Below are 18,927 nucleotides of genomic sequence, written 5' to 3' on the forward strand. Positions count from 1 at the left end.
TATATATTACATAAAACTCCCTTCTCGATTGCCTATAACAAGGTTTTGTTGTTTCTTGGGAGGATGTAAAAATTGGCCAATTTCAAAGAAAACTGAAAGCAGATTAAAAAGACTGGCATATTTTTATGGATGTAACCTCAAATTAAATTTACACCTAACTTATTCCTTATTAATTTTTTCCTATAAATAATGATTTTTTTTTTCTTTTTAAACATCTTTTTAACCTGTTGATTTATGATGAACAATGAGCTATAATGTGGCATGAATAAAAGCAAACCTTGGCTTTTGTTTTATTCCTAAGCAATAAAAAGCTAAAACATAATGGATCTTATACTTCTATTCCATAGAGTGTTCTGTTCATTTTTTAATGAAATCTTCACTAAAGCTATTCCACCAATTTTGTAAGGCTGGCAAAAGAAATCCAAAGGGAAGCCAAAACATTATGTCAAACAAAATTTTAATTCATACCATAATGCACCATGAACTGCAGTTTGGAAGGTTCAGACTGGTTAAAAAACAACTTCACACCGAAACTGCCCAGAGCGATTATGTGATCTCCATCCTCAAAGTTTTGAAAAAATGGCATTGGACAAAACAAGCTCCAGTGTTAGTGATAAGCCTTCATTAACAAGATTGCTGTATGTGATCTTCTGAGATCCCTTTCAACCAATACTTTTATGATTTCCATTATTATTTCCTGCAGTTAAGTCTCCAATACAAGAGAAAGATGAGCCAAAGAAGAAAACTGAGTAAGACTCATCTTGTCAGCATAATACAAACTGCTTAAAGTAATAGCCTGGAAGTCACAGAAGTGCATAATATACAAGCATCACAATATCTTGCAGGACTTTTCCAACCTTAATGATTTGCTGATATCCAACCATGTCTTTTCACTGCTCTCTGCTACATGCTCATGCAGAACTGCAGCCCACAGGAAAGGCTCACACTGGAGAAGTTCATGGAGAACTTTCTCCCATAGGAGGAAGCAAGGGGTGTGATGAGGCCTCATCCTGAGGAAGAAAGAGAGGCAGAGACAACTGTGATGAACTGGACACAACTTCCAGTCTCCATCCCCTTGCACCACTGTGGGAGATCAAGTAGATAAATCAGGAGTAAAGTTAAGCCTAGGATGAAGGGAGGGCTGGGGGGAAAGTTGTTTTAAGATTTGTTTTTTATTTCTCATTACCCTTCTCCGATTTGATTGGTAGTAACTTCCCTGATTCCAGATAGTAATTTCTCTGAGTCTCCTGCTGTCCTTATCTTGACCCAAGAGCCTTTTTCTCTCCCCTGACCAGCTGAAGAGTGACTGAGTGGCTTTGGTGGGCCCCTGTCCAGCCAGGGCCAGACCACCCCTAGTGCCAATGAAGTTCACCCCTATTACCAGTCCTTGGTGAGTATACTGTACATGTACATATACCTGGTATGTAATCAGTAACTGTACAGATTTTACTGAATTTAATTTTGCTTTATAAAATGACTTAAACTGAGTATCTGACATCTTCACAAGCTCTTCTTACCCAAGTCCTAATTAGGTAGCTACAGCATGGAAAACCACATCTTCATATAGAAGAAATCATCTCGCAGATGGGGTAGAATCACTATCTAAAAATACAGAAATGCAATGGAAATTCTTATTTTTTCATCTGAGGTATTAAAAATTCACTTTATAAAGAAACACAACATTGCACTTCAACATCTGGCAAGAAGTGACAAGCTTACTACTACAAAGTCAAAAGCAGCAACCAAATGAAACATGTACACTACCAGAATAGTAATGTCCTGTTTTAAATTTCAGTGCATCTTGTAAAAGATAAAATTAATCTGGCATATTTTTTTCTATTTCCCACATTTTCTAACAACATTTTCTGAATAAAAAAAATAATGAAGAATCAATTGAGCAGCACATAACTACTAGCAACATTGAAAGAATAAAGGAATATTAATTTTCATGAGTAACTGTTAAACTCTGTCAAGATTTGATGTGAAAGATTTCATTGTGAAGTTTGTGTGTGACCAAAAACTCATCTCAACAGTATTGAGCCATGAAATGAAACCTTAGCGAATTCCTTCTGCAAGTGGCAATGAACATCACTGAAAGGATTCTTTCAGACAGCCGCATTAATGTAGCTAAGTCAACCTCCTGGTTTACAGACAGTATCTGACAACAAAAAGATATCACTTTCATGCCTGAGTCAGAAAATATATGTCATCAACAAAATTTTTGTTTATTTTTAATCTTCTTTGGTTTGAGGGTTTAATTTTCTCATTCTCAAGCAATGAGATTATTTTTAGATAATAGATTTGTTTAAACTATGGCAAACAAAAAGCAGAAACTGAAAACATAAATTGCAGCTCTACAAAGGAAAGCATAAAGATGATACCAGCAAGATGCATACTCCATCTAAGAAACAAGAAACTTTTTTCGTGTGAAATGCAATAGCTGTCTTTGTGTACTGTTTAAAAAAAAAAAAAAAAAAGAAAAAAAAAAGTAGCATTTAAAGCAATGATCACTGAGTTTTGACTTGGCAGTTTTCAGGTGGAAGCTCTACACAGATGGAAACTCTATAGACCCTCTGGGTAACCTGCTTCCATGCTTGTGCACCTTTACAGTAAGAAGCATCTTGTCTTCAGACTGATTTTCAGTCTTAGTTCACTGCCTCTTGTCCACTCAAAGGGCACTACTGAGGAAGTCTGTCTCCTTCCTCTTCATGTCCTCCAATCAGGTTTCTATCCACATTGATGAGATCTCCCTGAGAGTCTTCTCTTATGTTAAACAGTACCAGCTCCATCAGCCTTTTCTCACAGGCTAATCCCCTTAACAGCCTTGTGGCTTTTTGCTGGACTCACTCAATTAAGTCTGCAACATTCCTATACTGGGAGATCCAGAACTGGAAACAGCATTCCAGTCCAATTGCAAATATTATATTTGCTCTGCAAAATATGATCATAACTTTGAAACTAAATTAATAATGGCTATTTATGAAGCATGTAAGGTTTCACAGGTAGCAAATTGGATTCTAGGCAAATGAATGTAACGAAGGTGTAATGACGGTGTTGTCTTTGGATAGGAGATGCCAAAGATGAAGATAGATAGGGAAATTAGAGGAAGGGCAGGTTCTAAGGCAACATAACTTCAGAGAGAGAACAAGAGAGTAGCCACAATCATAAAACTAGGATCCACCTATTACTGCAGATTGGGAAATATTATTTTCTTTTGCTTGTTCCCCTTAGAGAAACATATTTGTGATGGAACTACTAAACTTTAAAAATGGTTGATGGTGATTAGAGTTCTCATTCAATGAGTAAAGATGATAAGAATCACAATTTAAAAAAACAAGAGAGAATAGGAGTTTTTCTCACAGTTTATGAAACCTTTCATAAAAAAATTCCCACCCCCCTCCCAGAAAACCCCAACTTAACTTTCTCTCACTCAATAAGACTGAAAGACTAAAAGTAGGTCTCAAAGTCTTTATGTGAGGAGGTGATGTCAGAACAAATGTGACTGAGTTATTTGTTTCAAGAAGTAGTAGTAAACTGTTTAAATTAGTTGGGGGGAAAAAAAAAATCCAAGGACTATTGGAGGACAAATCATCCTCATGCACTCTTGGTAAATTTCCGCATGCCTTCCTTGTAAGTAGAAAAAAATAATATTTTTTTCATTGAATTTTAAATTATTATAAGAGAGATTAAAAAAAGAAGAAAATTAGTTTTTGCCACTGGAAAGGTAACACTGAAAAGAAAAAAGAATAATAGTAACCAGGCACAAGACTAACAAAGGAGATAAGGTGTGCACATAGGTCAAAAGCAATGCCAGTGTCACCTGGCAGTAAATAGAAACAACAATGAATATTTATTTCAACATATAATAAGTAAGCCAAAATACAATACCTGCTTAAATGTTCAATGATATTCATTGACAGAGCAAGTTTATTTAACAGCACACTGTGCCCCATCTTGGTGTTTTAATATTTATCACCAGTTTGAAGGATACTCAGCAGAAGAATAATATGTGACTCTGCCACAAACTGAGCCTGGCTGCTTCCATGTATGTAACTCTGTAAAATAAAAATGAAAAACATTCGTCTTTAAGAAATCCATTGGAAATGGCACAACCAGATGCATGAGAATAAAACCTATTTTGCAGAAAAATGCAGGCAGCAATAGGTAGAAATTAATAGTTAATGTATATAGGTTTAGTAAAAAGGAATGCTATAAATTAGGCAAAGCACATATATACAGTAAATGTATATTCAAACATGAAATCATTATGCTGGGCTCTTTTTCACGCTGCTGCTACTGTGGAATAAAACCCATAAATTTATTTGCTCAGGTGATACAATTTTTTCAGAAGAGAGGTGACAAAAATCAAGGGCATGCCACAGCATGGTTTTTACAAAAGTGAAAACTGAAGCTTGCCTTAAACAAATCATTCTACTTTAATCTTTCTCAAATTGAGTGAAGTTTCTTCATACAAAGTCTATTTCGACTTTCTCCAGGTACAGTTGTGTCCATCCAAGTTCCTAATGGATAAACCATCTAATTTATATGGAAATGTTGTAAAAAAAATGTTAATGCTAAAACTAAGTCTAACACAGTCTACTGCCCTCTATCCCAAATAACTATTGTTAATGGGCTCCCTTTTTTTTAAGAACCTGTAGTGTATTAGTGAAAAGCTGTTAGTGTTTATTGTTAACTACCTATGACAGCAATAAAGGAAGCAAAAGTCTGAAGGACTGTCAACACACACAAAATGAGAGAGATTCTCTGTCTTTCCTCTATCAATTACAAACACTGAGTACAGTTTGTCATAGCATGCTATGTGAAATTAAATATATCCACATTCTGAAAGTATTATTTGCATACATTCTTCTTAGGCATATATAAAATTTTCACCAACTAAATAGAAAGAAAAATGCTCACTAGTAAGGTAAAGAAACAGGAAACTTTTTGCCCTCAGTCTGAATGCAGGGTTTTCTTAGTTTGTTTATTTAACTCGTATGTTTTGCTTTAATTCAGTTTGTTCTGAATAATTCTGGCTTAATACATCCTTGTCATGATTCAGAACAACCCAGATTTGAAATAATTGGATGCTTCAGCATACAAAAGAATGCCTCCACCCACACTAGTTAAAATCTGATTGATGCTGTGTCAGATCATGTAATTATATTTACTCAGTAGGTAGTTATCTACTGTTTTCAAAATTCAATCATATTTTGCTCATTCAAATAACCAATCAAACCTAAACCAGACAAGAGCTCCACATACTTAAAGTTTCCATTTCTCTCTTTCTTTAACAAGATAAAAGTAACTGATCTCATAAGAATATCTCATTGAAGTTTGATATGACAATGAGCCAAACCGTATTTCTTGATTTTTTTTGGCATGACTTATAAATTTCATTAAGGCTACACATACACCACCCCCCTATATATATATATATATATATATATATATATATATATATGTATGTATATACTCACATAACAGAAAGGAAGTAAGAATATTTCACACTAATAAAAATTTATGAAAAGGTTAAAATGTTTGATAGATTGTGTATTCTGATCAATTGTGACCATTGTCCTGTGAATAGTTACCACCTGTCATTATTTCAAGTTTACATTGTTTAGTTTTCCTTCTAATAGGAATGAAGACAGTCACTTCCAAAAATTTTATGCTACTGCTTCTGATGACAAAAACCTGTTGCACATTTTAAGAGGAATCACATTTTAAGTGCTGGTCTTCATTGCCCCTCATAGTAATTTTATTTTAAAATATCACTCAAGCTTGTGTGACTTCTGATTTCACTTGGGAATAAAAAATAACGACAAAGAATTTTATTAATGATACATGACAGTTTCACAACCATGTAGCTGTCAAATCTGTACAGGAATGATGGTTTTAAAAATGCCAGCAAATATGCTCTCAACTCTGAAAATTTCAAACCTGATTTTTCAGTGGCTATTCACACTTGAAAAATTGACTAAAAAATTATCTTAAGCATCTTAATTATCTGAAAAATTATCATCTAAGGATGATCAGAGTTTGCAGAAAACCCAGTTTGGAATACTGTCCATGTAGACTACTTACCTTGCAAAGCTGAAACACCACAAAGAAAATACTAAAAGTTTTTTTTTTAAAAATTAGATGGTTACTGCTTTTAAAATTGTATTCTGATTTTAAAAAGAATAAGAATCAGAAGAAAATCTGATTTAAAAAAAACTTTCTGGCAAGTTTTTGAATGTTACTAAAGTGGTATAGTGATTTAATGTAATGCACTAGCAGGCTTGGTATCACAATACTGTAAGGATACAGCTGTTGGAAACATATTCTCAGAAATCTCTCATTAGAATAACAGAATCATAGAATGGTCTCTGTGCTGGAAGGAACCTTTAGAGGTCATCTAGCTGAAACCCCCTGCAGTGAGTAGGACCATAAACTAGATTAGGTCGCTCCTGTCCAATCTGACTTTGAATGTTTTCAGGGATGGGGCTTCTATCACCTCTTTATGCCAGTGTCTCACCACCCTCCTGATAAAAAATTTCTTCCTTATATCCTGTCTAAATCTACCCTCTTTTAGTTTAAAACTATTACCCTTTGTCCTACTGCAACAGGTCTAAAACATCTGTCCCCATATTTCTTAGATGATCCCTTTAAGTATTGAAAGTCTGCAATATTTTAGAGCCTTCTCTTCTGATTCACTGTTAATCACTGTGATAGAATCCTAATACCAACAAAGAATTTAGAGCAGAATATCTTTCCCTGCCTGTTGGTTAAATTAACAGAACAATTAGTTTTATTATATGATGCAAAATATGCATGTTTATATCAGAATTGGAAAAATCTCTCAAAAGATAAAAGTCCTTAGGAAACAAAATCATGAAAACAGAGAGGTACTCATTATCAGTATTAATTAGGTGAAAGACAAGAATCATAGCTGCAATCTGATACACCATATAAACAAAAAAACATGAACTAGATAGAGTGTATTTGCAAATGTGATACTTGAACAAATCAAACAAAAATCTGAAACCAAAAAAACCTGACCAAAAATCTGGAATATGAGTTTCTGGCTAAATGTCTCATAGGAATCCATATTATAAATTTATTTCTTTAAATGTGAGTTGCTAAAGGCATAGCCTTGCTTACAAGGAAGTGGATGTTTTTTGATCTCATTCTGGAAATCTTAAAAAGCTAGTAGGAGACAATTGTTACATTCCCAGAGGGGACAGAAATGGATAAAAGGAAAGGGAGTAGCCACCTTGAACAAAAAGCCAAGTTTAATCTTTGAGAGGGCAAGAGACTTCAAATCAACAGAGAGAGTTGAAGTAATTGAAAGGACTAGTTGAAAGCCATGCTGTTAAAGTATTAAATAAGGCAGATGTTTACTGTAGAGTATTGATGCCTTGAGAGGCTACCTACAACAGAGGCTAGACAGTGTTAAAGGAATAAAGTAGGTATTTATTAAAAGGCCTTCAAAAGATACACTTTAGGCTCTTACAAAAGCCAGGCCATGGCTACACCCAAGATGAACACCCAGTCATGAGTTTTCAGACTTTTATAAGTTTTGGTCTATTTCTATACTAGGGTTAATTGTCCACTTGCAGCTTCAGGTTATCAAGTCCCATCCTCCCAGATTGCTCTCCTCAATTCACTGTTGTTTATACTTTTTGGGCCTGAAGCTGCAATGGTGTCCTTGGTTCTCAGGCTAGAAAAGGATTGTTTTGTTTAACTACACTGTGAAGAGAACTTTCTAACACTTTATATGAAGTTCGGAGTTATATACCAGCACAGAATCTGGAAAATATCAAAGCTAAAACTTAAGTATGAGTAGTACCTTGATGGGAAAAAAAAAAAAAAAAAGAAAAAAGGAAAAATCATCACTTTAGCTACCAGCTTCTTCATTCTACTACAAATGTTCTTAGTAGATTACTCTTAAAAGTTACCTAACAATAGATCTGTGTGTGATCAATAGGGTCCTCAAATTGCTTTCCCAAGATATTGTTCTCCAAGTACTCGAAAGAGCAGCATGGCACATCTCTATAGGTATGGGTCAACTGGAGCAATGCTTGAAGTACAAAAAGTGACAAGACTATTCCAGGGATGAAGATGAACCAAAATAATTTGAATTTGACAATATATTGTGAATCACCAGAATTTATGACAGTACCTCATCCCATTTCTTATGAGGAATGAATTCACAAAAGCATTACAGGCCGTGTTTTTTCCTCAGTGAACCTTCAGACCTACTTTCTAAGATAAAAAACAGAGTAGAAGTTTTCAGAAGACAGAAGAACAGTATTTAATGTAAAAAATTATGGCAAACAGCTTTCCTTGAAGAATGAATGGCCAGAACTATATGGCATTTGTCTTTGTGTCCTTCCCTACAAGCATATGAGAATACTTTGAGACCACTTGAAGCACGAATTATATGTGTATTGATACATAATGTACATTATGCAAATGCACCCCCTACACACCAGTTCTGTACACTGCAATGGCCACTGACTCATCAAGTTTTGAAATTCATGGCCATCTGTGGCTCATCCCAGCCTAAAATAGAAAGTATTTAAAGAAACATTTTTAAAAGACTCTTGAAGAATTAGCTGTTTATCAATTTTCAGACTAAAGAAAGGAACTGGTCAAAGAGGGAGGACCAGGTAAGATGCAAAGATAAAGTCTGTGACAAGAGAGGCAACCATAGCTTGAGCAGAAAACTGGACAACCACTCAATTAACACTGCCACACAGCAGACAATGACAAATGTCATGGCGGTAGGATGAACAGGGGAACCAGAGCCTGAGTAACTCACACTTTGAACAACCAGTCCTTTTCCAACTCCAACATTCTCCCATCTCAGGTCTTATTTCAAATAAGCTATTTGAATTTTCAACTGGAATAATCATATCCCTAAATCAGGCCATTTTCTTTGATGGAGACAAACAATTGCTCAGTGCATGAATATTTTTACAAAACTGTGTTAAATGTTTATCTACTATTCATAAACTCATTAAATATTTAGTGTTATTGAACTGCAGATGGTACACACACATATATCTATATATATAAAATCCCACACCAGAATACTCAAGGGTAACAACATTGTAATATCCTTTTAAATTTGCCTAAATGCAGCATATGTTTGCGATTTCCCTTCAAGAGTGATAGTTGTCGTGGTTCAGTAAGATACTTAAGCATAATCTGTGTTCTTTTATTCCTTTCTGTTAATGTAAGTAAACCAGGAACAAAGTAAGGAGAACTAAGGCCTCTGCAATTCATGTGCTAATCCTTAAGGCAAAAAGAATTTGTGGACTCCCCAAAATTAAAATATGATTTCAGGTGCTTCATTAATCTGTCTAAAAACAAACATCACAGTGTTTATCTTCCATTAATATGTACAGCAAGTATGCTAGGGTGAAGGGAGCTAATTAAGCTGAGCTGAGTTTAGTAATAGCCAAAAAAACAAAGCTACTTCACAAAGTATAATTTGGGATAACTGAGAAATAACTCATCCTGAGTTTACGAGATATGACACACATCTAATTAAAAAGTGTATTGAAAACTGATCAAAAGCAGACAATTTTGCTAATAACTATTCTTGAAAATGGTGAACTGAATTTGGAGTGTATGTTGAAGAAATCCCTAGATGGAGACTGTGCCCTGAAGGAGACAACAGGCCAAGTTCAAGCTAATATATATGTAGAAAGCAATGAAGCAACACAGTAGTTAACTGCTCCAAAGAGAGTTATGAATTCCACACCACTAGGATAAGCACCATTAATCGGTCTTCTTTTACTACATTAACATTCAGGGTGAAATTCATCAGAGAAAGGAACATTACAGAAGGCCATGGATTACTTAATTATGATTGAGCCTTCAGAATGGAATATTTTAATTAAAGACCACCAATTTTGCCAAGAACATGCATTAGATATAAGCAGTTGTTATTTCCTCTTAATTTAGAGGAAAAAAGAACTGTGCAACATTCTCTATGAACTCAGATGTTACATATTTTCCAAGTCCAGGAATAGCAGGGCTTTTAGCCATATTTAAATGTTTAAAAAGCAGAAGTTCTGAAACATTGTCTCACGATATCATTTCAAGACCTTTTCATTTTAAGTATGAATGCAGAAAAAGCTTAAACATTTTATGGAGGACAAATGATTCATTCAGTAAAGCAAGCACTTTGAAACCAGATATCAAGGTATATAAACAAATGTTTTACAGTGTGATTTCACGATTATACCTGCATTTCTCCAGACAGGTTTTCTTCTAAGCAAACTATGTAACACTTCAAAAGCAGATTAAACTACCCAGCAGGATTAAGAATAAAATCTTATACCACTCAAAAGCCCAAACTTTCTGACTCTGTTACTGCAGCTATCTATTTAAATATTATGTTTTCTAAAACCAACACAGCTTCACCTGTAGCATGAGCTCCAAATATGCTTCTTAAATTCCTACACAGTTGTATTTGTTCAGTTCATACAGGCAAATCAAAGTTTTAACTTACTTATGAACCCAATAGGGGACTTCCTCCAAAGTTATTAGCCAAGTCAGGTCTATGAAAATCTCAGAATATAAGCCTCACCTAATTCCCTGCTTTCTTCCCATCAGAGAAGACACTGTTGTCTGTACCTGCTGGGGATAGCACATGTTCAGTGACCTATTTTCCCTGTAGCAGCCAACCCTCAAATGCTCCTCTTGCGACCAGTGACATGAAAACCGTGAAATGGTACTGGTTTGGGCCCAAGTTACTCACATGTGTGAGAATAGCTACTAACTGGGAACATCCGTTAGCATATGGATGCGATCTGCCAAATTAATAACTAACCTTTCTTTGAGACAGAGGGACGTGATATGGGTATGAGTTTATTTTAGAGAACTTATACAACTGAATCTCAATAAATAAATATATGAATCCATCTCAAAAACTAAAGTAACACAAGAGGTCTTGAAGCTAGTTAATTTACAAAAACAAACCTCTGACTAGTTTAATGACATATTAATATTCAATAGTTAGGAAAATGTCCAAGCATTTAATAGAGCAATTGCTTTTATTGTAGATAACCAGATATAAAATAGGCATCTGCAAATGATGCTTAATGGCTTCAAAAATTAATGTAGTATTAAACACAAAAAAAAAATCTAAACTCACTGCTAAGAGAAATCCCACATAAATGAATTTGCATTTCTAGCAAAATGAAGACCACATATGACAGTAAGAAACATGCAGTCAGCTATTTGAGACAATATTTTTTCTAGGAATCTTCATTTTATTTAACAATAAACAGAAACAATAAACTTTAATTTAACACTAACCCACCTGAAACATATAATTTCTTTTGAACAGTTACTAGCTTTATAAACATTTCTAACTCAAATATAAACCAACAGTTCACCAGCCTGGTGAAAAATTCATGTATTATAATCCTAGTAAGCAATCTGTCTAAGCAATATGAAATGCCATCTAGCTCAATTATAGACCAGCAAGACCAAGACTAATAAAACAGCAAAAGTACGTACACCAGCACATACATAATGTGGAGGAATAGAAAGAATTATTAAATGTACTTATATACTTCCAGTAACTTTATTCTGTTTACTCATGCACCTTACTCTAAAAATTAGTAGGATATCTAGAAAATCAGCACTGGATCTTAACTAAAACTCCATGTGGTTATTTTATTTTCAGCATCCTTGGTATAACAGACAGTGCAAGTGTTCAGACTCACTTACTAAACATGACCATAAATCATATCAGCCACTTTTGATAGGTTGGTTTAATACCTATGGATGAAATCAATCCTTTTTAAGAAATATTTAATGTTGGTGTTTTTTTAAGAATCTATGTAATACAGATACGCACAACAATCTCATACAGACTCTTTGATTCTCTCACATTTGAATTCAATGAATATGAGTTACATTTTCCAGGCTTGAGCTCATTCCTGTGCTCACAATTGCTCAAACCAAAAACTGAGTCAAGAGACAGCAACCAGTTTTCATAGGACTGGCTGCCTTCCATGAAGTCCATCTGGCACCAAGCACAGAATATGATCTGGGTTTCCAGCCCTAGAACAAAAGTGGAGAAATGTTGCCTTACTTTTGAAGACTAGTAGGCTGGAAAGGGTAGTTGGTATAATTTAAAATAGCATACAAATCCTGGTTTGTGCTGCTGCTTTAGTTGTTCCTAGACAGCTTTTATAGCTAAACTGCATTATTTAAAGTTTTTAGAATTACTATCAAAGGACTCCACTAGTAGAGATTATTTCACAAATCTAGAAACTGTAATCACTCTGCTCAGATATACAGAGGCTTTGATGAATAAGATGAATAAGAATTAATTCAGAGGGACTTCTTCCATATTTATTAATCACAAAATAATAAAAGGACAAAAGATGCAGCAAGCCTTCAAACAATAATACTTTGTGGATTTCAGAAAAAAACCCCAGAATTTAAACCTCTCACAAGGAATAAAACATTGCTACCCTTACAGCCTTAATTCCCATGTTACATAATGGATGGAACAAATGCAACAAATGTCTTCCCTCAAAACGTGCAATATGACACACAGTGACCAGGTCAGAGACTTCATTAGAGATGAAGATTTCCAGGATGTCTGAAACATCATAATAGAAGGTTGGGGAAATTTGAGTGACACAGCTTAACCTGCTTGCCTAAGGAAATGAATTTTTTTTGCAATTGTGATGCCATGCTTAACAACTTAACTACTTTTTAATCAACTTAAGAAAAATGGAAAAAAAATCTCAGAAAAAAAGTGATGCTCCTGAACATTTCATTACAGCTGGACAGCCAAAATTCTTTCATGATTCTACTGAAAGAAAAGCTGTGATTAAAGTTCAACTGTTAATAGTTGTTTTGGAGTATGGACTGCTTGCATAATACATGGAAGCCAAACCATGATACTTCTAATTAGGAAAAAAGAAATTGAGGTGTTTCTCATGAACAGCATTTCTCTAAAAACACAAACATATTGGTAATAACAATTTTCTGAACATACCAGTATCTCTTTACTTTTTGCTCTCAGATGCTGAGCGCAAAATGGGATAAATCTCTTTAGTCACAAAAAAGAAATAAAAAAATTAAAGGCAAAGTATGTACCTAAATTCTGCCATATATCTATTCCACAGCATGCAAGTGTGATGATCTTCACAAAATTGGTGTTCTGACAAAAATGGTCACAGAAAACAGTATAGCAGAACAGAAGGTTTCCTTACAAACTATAGAGATGGAAGAGCTGAAAAAGCCATTCAGGTAAGCTCACACTGTTGGTGTTATTGCAATTATGGTTTAGAATCTAAAACTAGTGAAAAAAATACTTGTATCTTTAAGTTTCTATTCTCCTGGGTCTCTAGTAATATTTTGACAAAGATATTACAACCATTTTGGATAAGGCCTTCAGCATAACCCCATGTATCTTTTCATAATATTTATGACTCAAAAGACGTTTCTAATTTCCTAGTCAGGAACTGCAGTATTTTCTCTTTTAAAATTTCAAAGTGTTATTTCAATTGGATTTCAAGCTGTGAGGCATAGAAGGTAGTTTCACTTAAATACTGAAGTGCTGCAAGCAGAAATGAAGACAGACAACTATGACACTAGTTCCAAAATATGCTGAAATCAAAGGACTGTGAAAAACACAAATGAAAAGAAGTTTACTTTGTAGCAGAAGCAAGAGCAGGTGTAAATGCCAAATAACTTCAAAGCTACAATACCATTAACAACAATGGAGAAGTTGGGAGACAGTGAATGTTGTTCTGATAAAGAGCAAAACATTTGAATTTACATTTGATGATAAGGAAGTAACATTAAAACCCTTAACTACAACTGAAACCACAGATGATTGTCAGGGTCAGCAATATGTTACTAAATAGTTACTAAAATAGTGCTGTCTACAGATACAGAGACATCAAAGTTTGGCCATAAATCAGGTGGGACTACAATACAGCAAGCAGAATCCTATCAATGCAAGCCATACATTCAGATTCCAGTTATGTCTCATCACCAATTAATAAAATTTCTAATAGATATGGGAGCACAACATCCAATATTAATGCAGAGGGATGCTGAGAAGCTGGGTGTACAACACAGACAGTGAAGAGTTAAATTCACTGGAGTAAATGGAGCAAGAAGTATTAGCTGCCTAACTGCTTCGGTTAATTTGTGGGTCCTGAGCAAGAAGTGAAAGTCTTCTCATCTTAACCCTAAAAGAAATCCAGTGACTGAAGTGCACTCACTCCGTATGGCACCTGCACTACCTAATCCAAGAACTGCTGGTTTATCACAGTGCTGTATTTTTGCTGCAGCACAAAATGAATGCATGAAGTTATAGTTGCTTTGGCGCCACTAACAGCTTCAATACCAAACAGAGGAAACCTAACACCACAATACAAGCACCTGGGGTGGTTTCACATTCTCCTAATTCAAATGCCAACGCTCCGGAACGTGACAAGGCTCAACTGGCTCCTATCTGGAAGGGAGGACAATACACCTTTAACAGGCTCCCACATAGGTATAAACACTCACCTGTGACCGCACAAGTTGTGCTTGTCAAACTTTTACAAGCTATCTCACTCCTTGCAGACATGAAATTAAACAAGGAAGACCCTCCTGAAAAGATGGGAGACGCACCACTAGCAGCGCAGCAAGCATTGAATGAAATAAAAGTTGTAACTCTGCCTTGAGTGGTATCAAGTTCAGGCAGTTAAACAACTTGAAAAACTGAAGGATAATCTATCGGAACAAACCCCTCTGAGATTTGTGTTGTTTTCCTAATCAAGGGATAAAGCCAGAACACCCTCACTGCAGACCAAAGGAACCAGTAAGTGAGGGAACTGCCATTCTCTCCATTTACATGAGAAATCTCACACAAAACAGCCAAGATGACGTGACAGTCACTTTTATTTAGGCCCTTTTAACTTTTTGCTTATTTTTGTGGTAGACATAGGAACCTTATCATAATCAATGGATTGTTCCTTTTTTAAATAATTGGTCCATAGCATGCCAAATGGTCATTTTTCTTTTTACAGAAACCTACTAAGAGATGAAATTGAGCTGTGATGAATGGATGAAACTTTCAATTAACACTATAACTGCCTGCATTTTCGGTTTATAAATGTGATTGTGATTTGTGTTTTCAGCAAAGCACCTTGTTGAGAGACAAAAGATATTAGTAGGACTGCACATTTTATGTATTATAAGCTCAATTTTTGCCAACTTTGTCTTTTTACTGAAAAAAAATGGTGTGAGGAAAAGCTTTATGTTTATCTTATGGATGTATAATTTCGTATCAATCAAATTTAGCCTGGGAGTTGGTACAAGAATTCATATTTGTAATCAAGGAAAATGTATTAAGCTTCCCAGTTCTTTCTTGGAAAGTTTTAGATTTATTATCATTTGACTAAATTTTTCATAGATATAAATGAGTGAACTAAATAATCTTAACAAAACAAAAGAAAATGTTACATACAAAATGGTTGAGTACCCCTTCCTGGACCAGAAGAGGGGACAGGCATGGCCTACAAATGGGAAATGGACAAAATACTGGAAAGCCTTTTACCAGCTCTCAAGCAACTCTACCTGTAACCTTTTTTTGGAACCAAACGCATTATCAATCATTAGACATTCCAAAGTATATCAGAGTTATATTTCCACTTGAACGTGCCTGATGTACTACTGGATTTCCTTATATGTGTCCCAAAAGGGTATTTTAACTTCACCTCACTTCTTTTATTTACGCTAATCAGTATGGGAACTAGAGTACATTCTGCATCACACACGCTTCTCAGTTGTGGATAAAATTTACTATGGCAGCAATTGTAAAAGAATGTGATCAGGGAGATTTTCTCAGTGAAATTAAAAAAAAAAAAGAAAAAGCAAGCTGTGATAATAGAGCTAAACTTAAAAAGGATAATAATTTCATTTATGACCCCACTAATAGTAAAGGCACAGTTTCTGTTTTGTGTCAGGATTAAATTACATGGAGCTGTAATCTGTGTCCTGGAGAATACAGTATAGGTCCAAAGTAAAGATGTATTTGCACAAAAGCCTTTTATACAGGAACTTTTTTGTATTTTGTATGAAAATTTTGTAAGCATACCTTCTTGTTGAAGGTTATTATACTTGCTATTACCAGAAATGTATCGAATTACAAAATCCCTAACTAGTAAGGCTCCTTGTCAATCTTCGCCTTTTGATCATTCCAAACCAAAGATTGTTTTAAAGGAGTTAACCCCAATTCCTGGTCTCTCTCTTGCTCTCCTGTCTTTTCTATTTCTTACTAATCTCTCTACCTCCCACTTTACTGGTAAATAAAATCCCTACTATTGACTTTGGCATATGGTGTCATTTGCACCTTAATTCTGGTTTAAGGCTAAAAGCTTGTTATCTTCTTCCCGGTACAATCTCTCTCATTTGCTCTTTGTTTTTGCTAATTAACACTTAAGATTACAAAGAAGGAGTCATTTGGAGAAAATAACTAAGGAAAAATACAGGCTTAGCATGATTGTAAAAAAATTCAAAACAGAACTGAAAACCTAAAAAAAGGGATCAAAACCAAATTCCTAGTAAGTTTTGCTGCACTTGATTTTAAAATTTCTATCAGTATCCCAGAATAAGCCTATATTAATCAGACTTGTACAGCTGAGTTATTATAAAAAAAATGTTCAGTGTTGCCCAGAGCAGTTTTTTGCAAGGTATATTTGGTCTAGTTAGCAAATTGGAAGAAGTACTGCTGACATGACATAGCAACTGAGTAAAATGAAGCCTTTAGTAGAACAAATTGAGAATACAGGAATCACTCCATGTTTAGAATATCAAGTTTGAGAGCAGGCACACCTGACAAACAGGAATTTATTTCACAATAACAAACTCCTTGAATGCATGATTTATGAAGGCAGTTATAAGGGTCACTTATTTAAAATCATTGCTTAATGCACTGGCAGATGCTTCCTAATTATTAGAATAAAGAGTGGTAACATATTTTTCAAAGGATGTGCATGCCATTAAGCAGCCTGTGCTTCAGCAACTATCACATTTGTGATGATGTCTTTTATAAAGTTCTGTTTATGATGTCAGGCAATCACTGAATATAACATAAACAACAGTAATTAAAAATTTTATGTTATGGCACAAAACCTCAGACCTATTTGATGTATCATTCTTAGCATTATTCTTAAGTATTCCAGCCTGAAATTAATACAAATCAAATACTCCTGTCAGCAAGAGAAGCTGCATTTCAAGTTTCTTCCATCCTCTGTCACTATGAAAAACACCCAAACAGTCAGGCAGTGAAAAGTTTCAGGACTGCAAAAACCAACACAAGTTTTACAGACATTTGGAATTATCATTACATTCAAGCTTATACTGAATTTTTTTAGATGATAGCTTTACTAAAGAAGTAACATTAATATATTAATATCTAGATGAGGAGAAAAAAAATTGAACTGTGAATGTCCATGTATTTGGGACAAGAAAAACTAGGAATTATTTGATGTAAATTAAAAAAAAATCTCTTAGGATATTTTAAGGGCTTGTTTATGTGAGACTTTGATACTTGGACTACAGTTTGCAAGGAAGTTAAGAATATTACAAGTATTTCATTGTGAAATTACAGTATGCTTCCAGCTTAGAAAGGAGAGAATAAGCTTAGTCATAGTCTACAAATATCAATTATTTAATGTTCAATTATTGGGCCTTGATTCAGAAAATAACGAAGTTGTACTTTTCAGCACAATAAATATTTTGAGATAAATAAACAGGTGACTGTGGACAAGTAAGTTTTTAGGCCAAAGGCAAAGATTATGTAATGAATTTCATTAACAAAGACTGAAATACAAAGCAGAATTTTGAGAGCAAAAACAATACCTCATAATAAATTATTCTCTTTCACTGCAGTAAGAGAAGTTATTACTTGGCTTTAGTAGATCGTGGATTGCAAGTAAGTACTACTAATTTGGGCAAAGTTATTGAAAACCAAAAAAATTAGATGCATCAGTTATAAGAACAGCATATTCATTAACCAGAAAAAGGCAGAATACCGATGTCAAAAAAAAAAAAAAAAAAGGTTTCAACACACACCTCTTTAGTTTATACATGGCATGAAGCTCTAGTTAAAATAGCCCAAGGTGACTTTTACCTAAGCAGATTCCCAGTCCCATATATTTGTAGAAGAGCAAAGAAGTTTCTTTGTACCTGAAATAATTTGGATGAAATAAAGATTCAAAAGAAGTCAATAACCACTTTGCTATTGATTTTAACGAGCCAATACTTCATTCTGATGGTTTACTGCTGATAGAATTTCAGGACATTAATATTTAGAAAAGTATATAATATCGAGTAAGCCACTTAATTGCATAGAACAAACCATAAAGTAAAACCATTTACTCTATATTAAAGAATTTCAATATAACATTTATTTCTACATAACATTTAGCTGCAGAAAGCTAAACTGGCTGTCACAAAAAAAAAATATCAAGCTTTCAGTATAGAAGAATAGGTTCTGCAAATAACCTTGGGCAAGACATTCAGCAAGTAAACTGTCAGCCACATTTCTGGTGGTTACAAATGCCTCTCTCCCAGGTTCCTTCTAAACTGACCTAGAGATTAATTGCTTAGTGAAACAAAATATGGCTTACACTGAGTGACTGAACAAGAAAAAACATGTAAGAAAAGTTTCATGACATCCTGCTAATGTTCCACATTCAATCTGGTATCACACATTTAGCAGCTGAAAGTTTCTCTGAGGTGAGGTTTTTTCTCTGCTTGTTATGAGAACACTTTTTTTCTTCTTTTTTTAACATGAGTGAATATAACTTGCTTACTCCTAAAGGCAATTAACAGATGGAGCTCTGACTTTTATGGCAGTGTCTACCTCAACAAGGCACAACAGTGATGGCTGGAAGCTTT

At 34.6% G+C, this 18,927-nt stretch overlaps 1 protein-coding gene across 1 annotated transcript in view; it reads right to left on the reverse strand.

Moving 5' to 3' along the window:
- TUSC3 (tumor suppressor candidate 3) overlaps positions 1–18,927 on the reverse strand; it is a 111,025-nt gene that overhangs the window by 18,422 nt on the left and 73,676 nt on the right. Inside the window, exon 7 of the mRNA XM_058837938.1 lies at positions 3,992–4,055. Coding sequence (XP_058693921.1) covers positions 3,992–4,055 — 64 coding nt within the window. The remainder of the gene's footprint in view (positions 1–3,991; positions 4,056–18,927) is intronic.

Source organism: Poecile atricapillus, chromosome 4 (genome assembly GCF_030490865.1).
Source record: "Poecile atricapillus isolate bPoeAtr1 chromosome 4, bPoeAtr1.hap1, whole genome shotgun sequence".
Classification (NCBI taxonomy): domain Eukaryota; kingdom Metazoa; phylum Chordata; class Aves; order Passeriformes; family Paridae; genus Poecile; species Poecile atricapillus.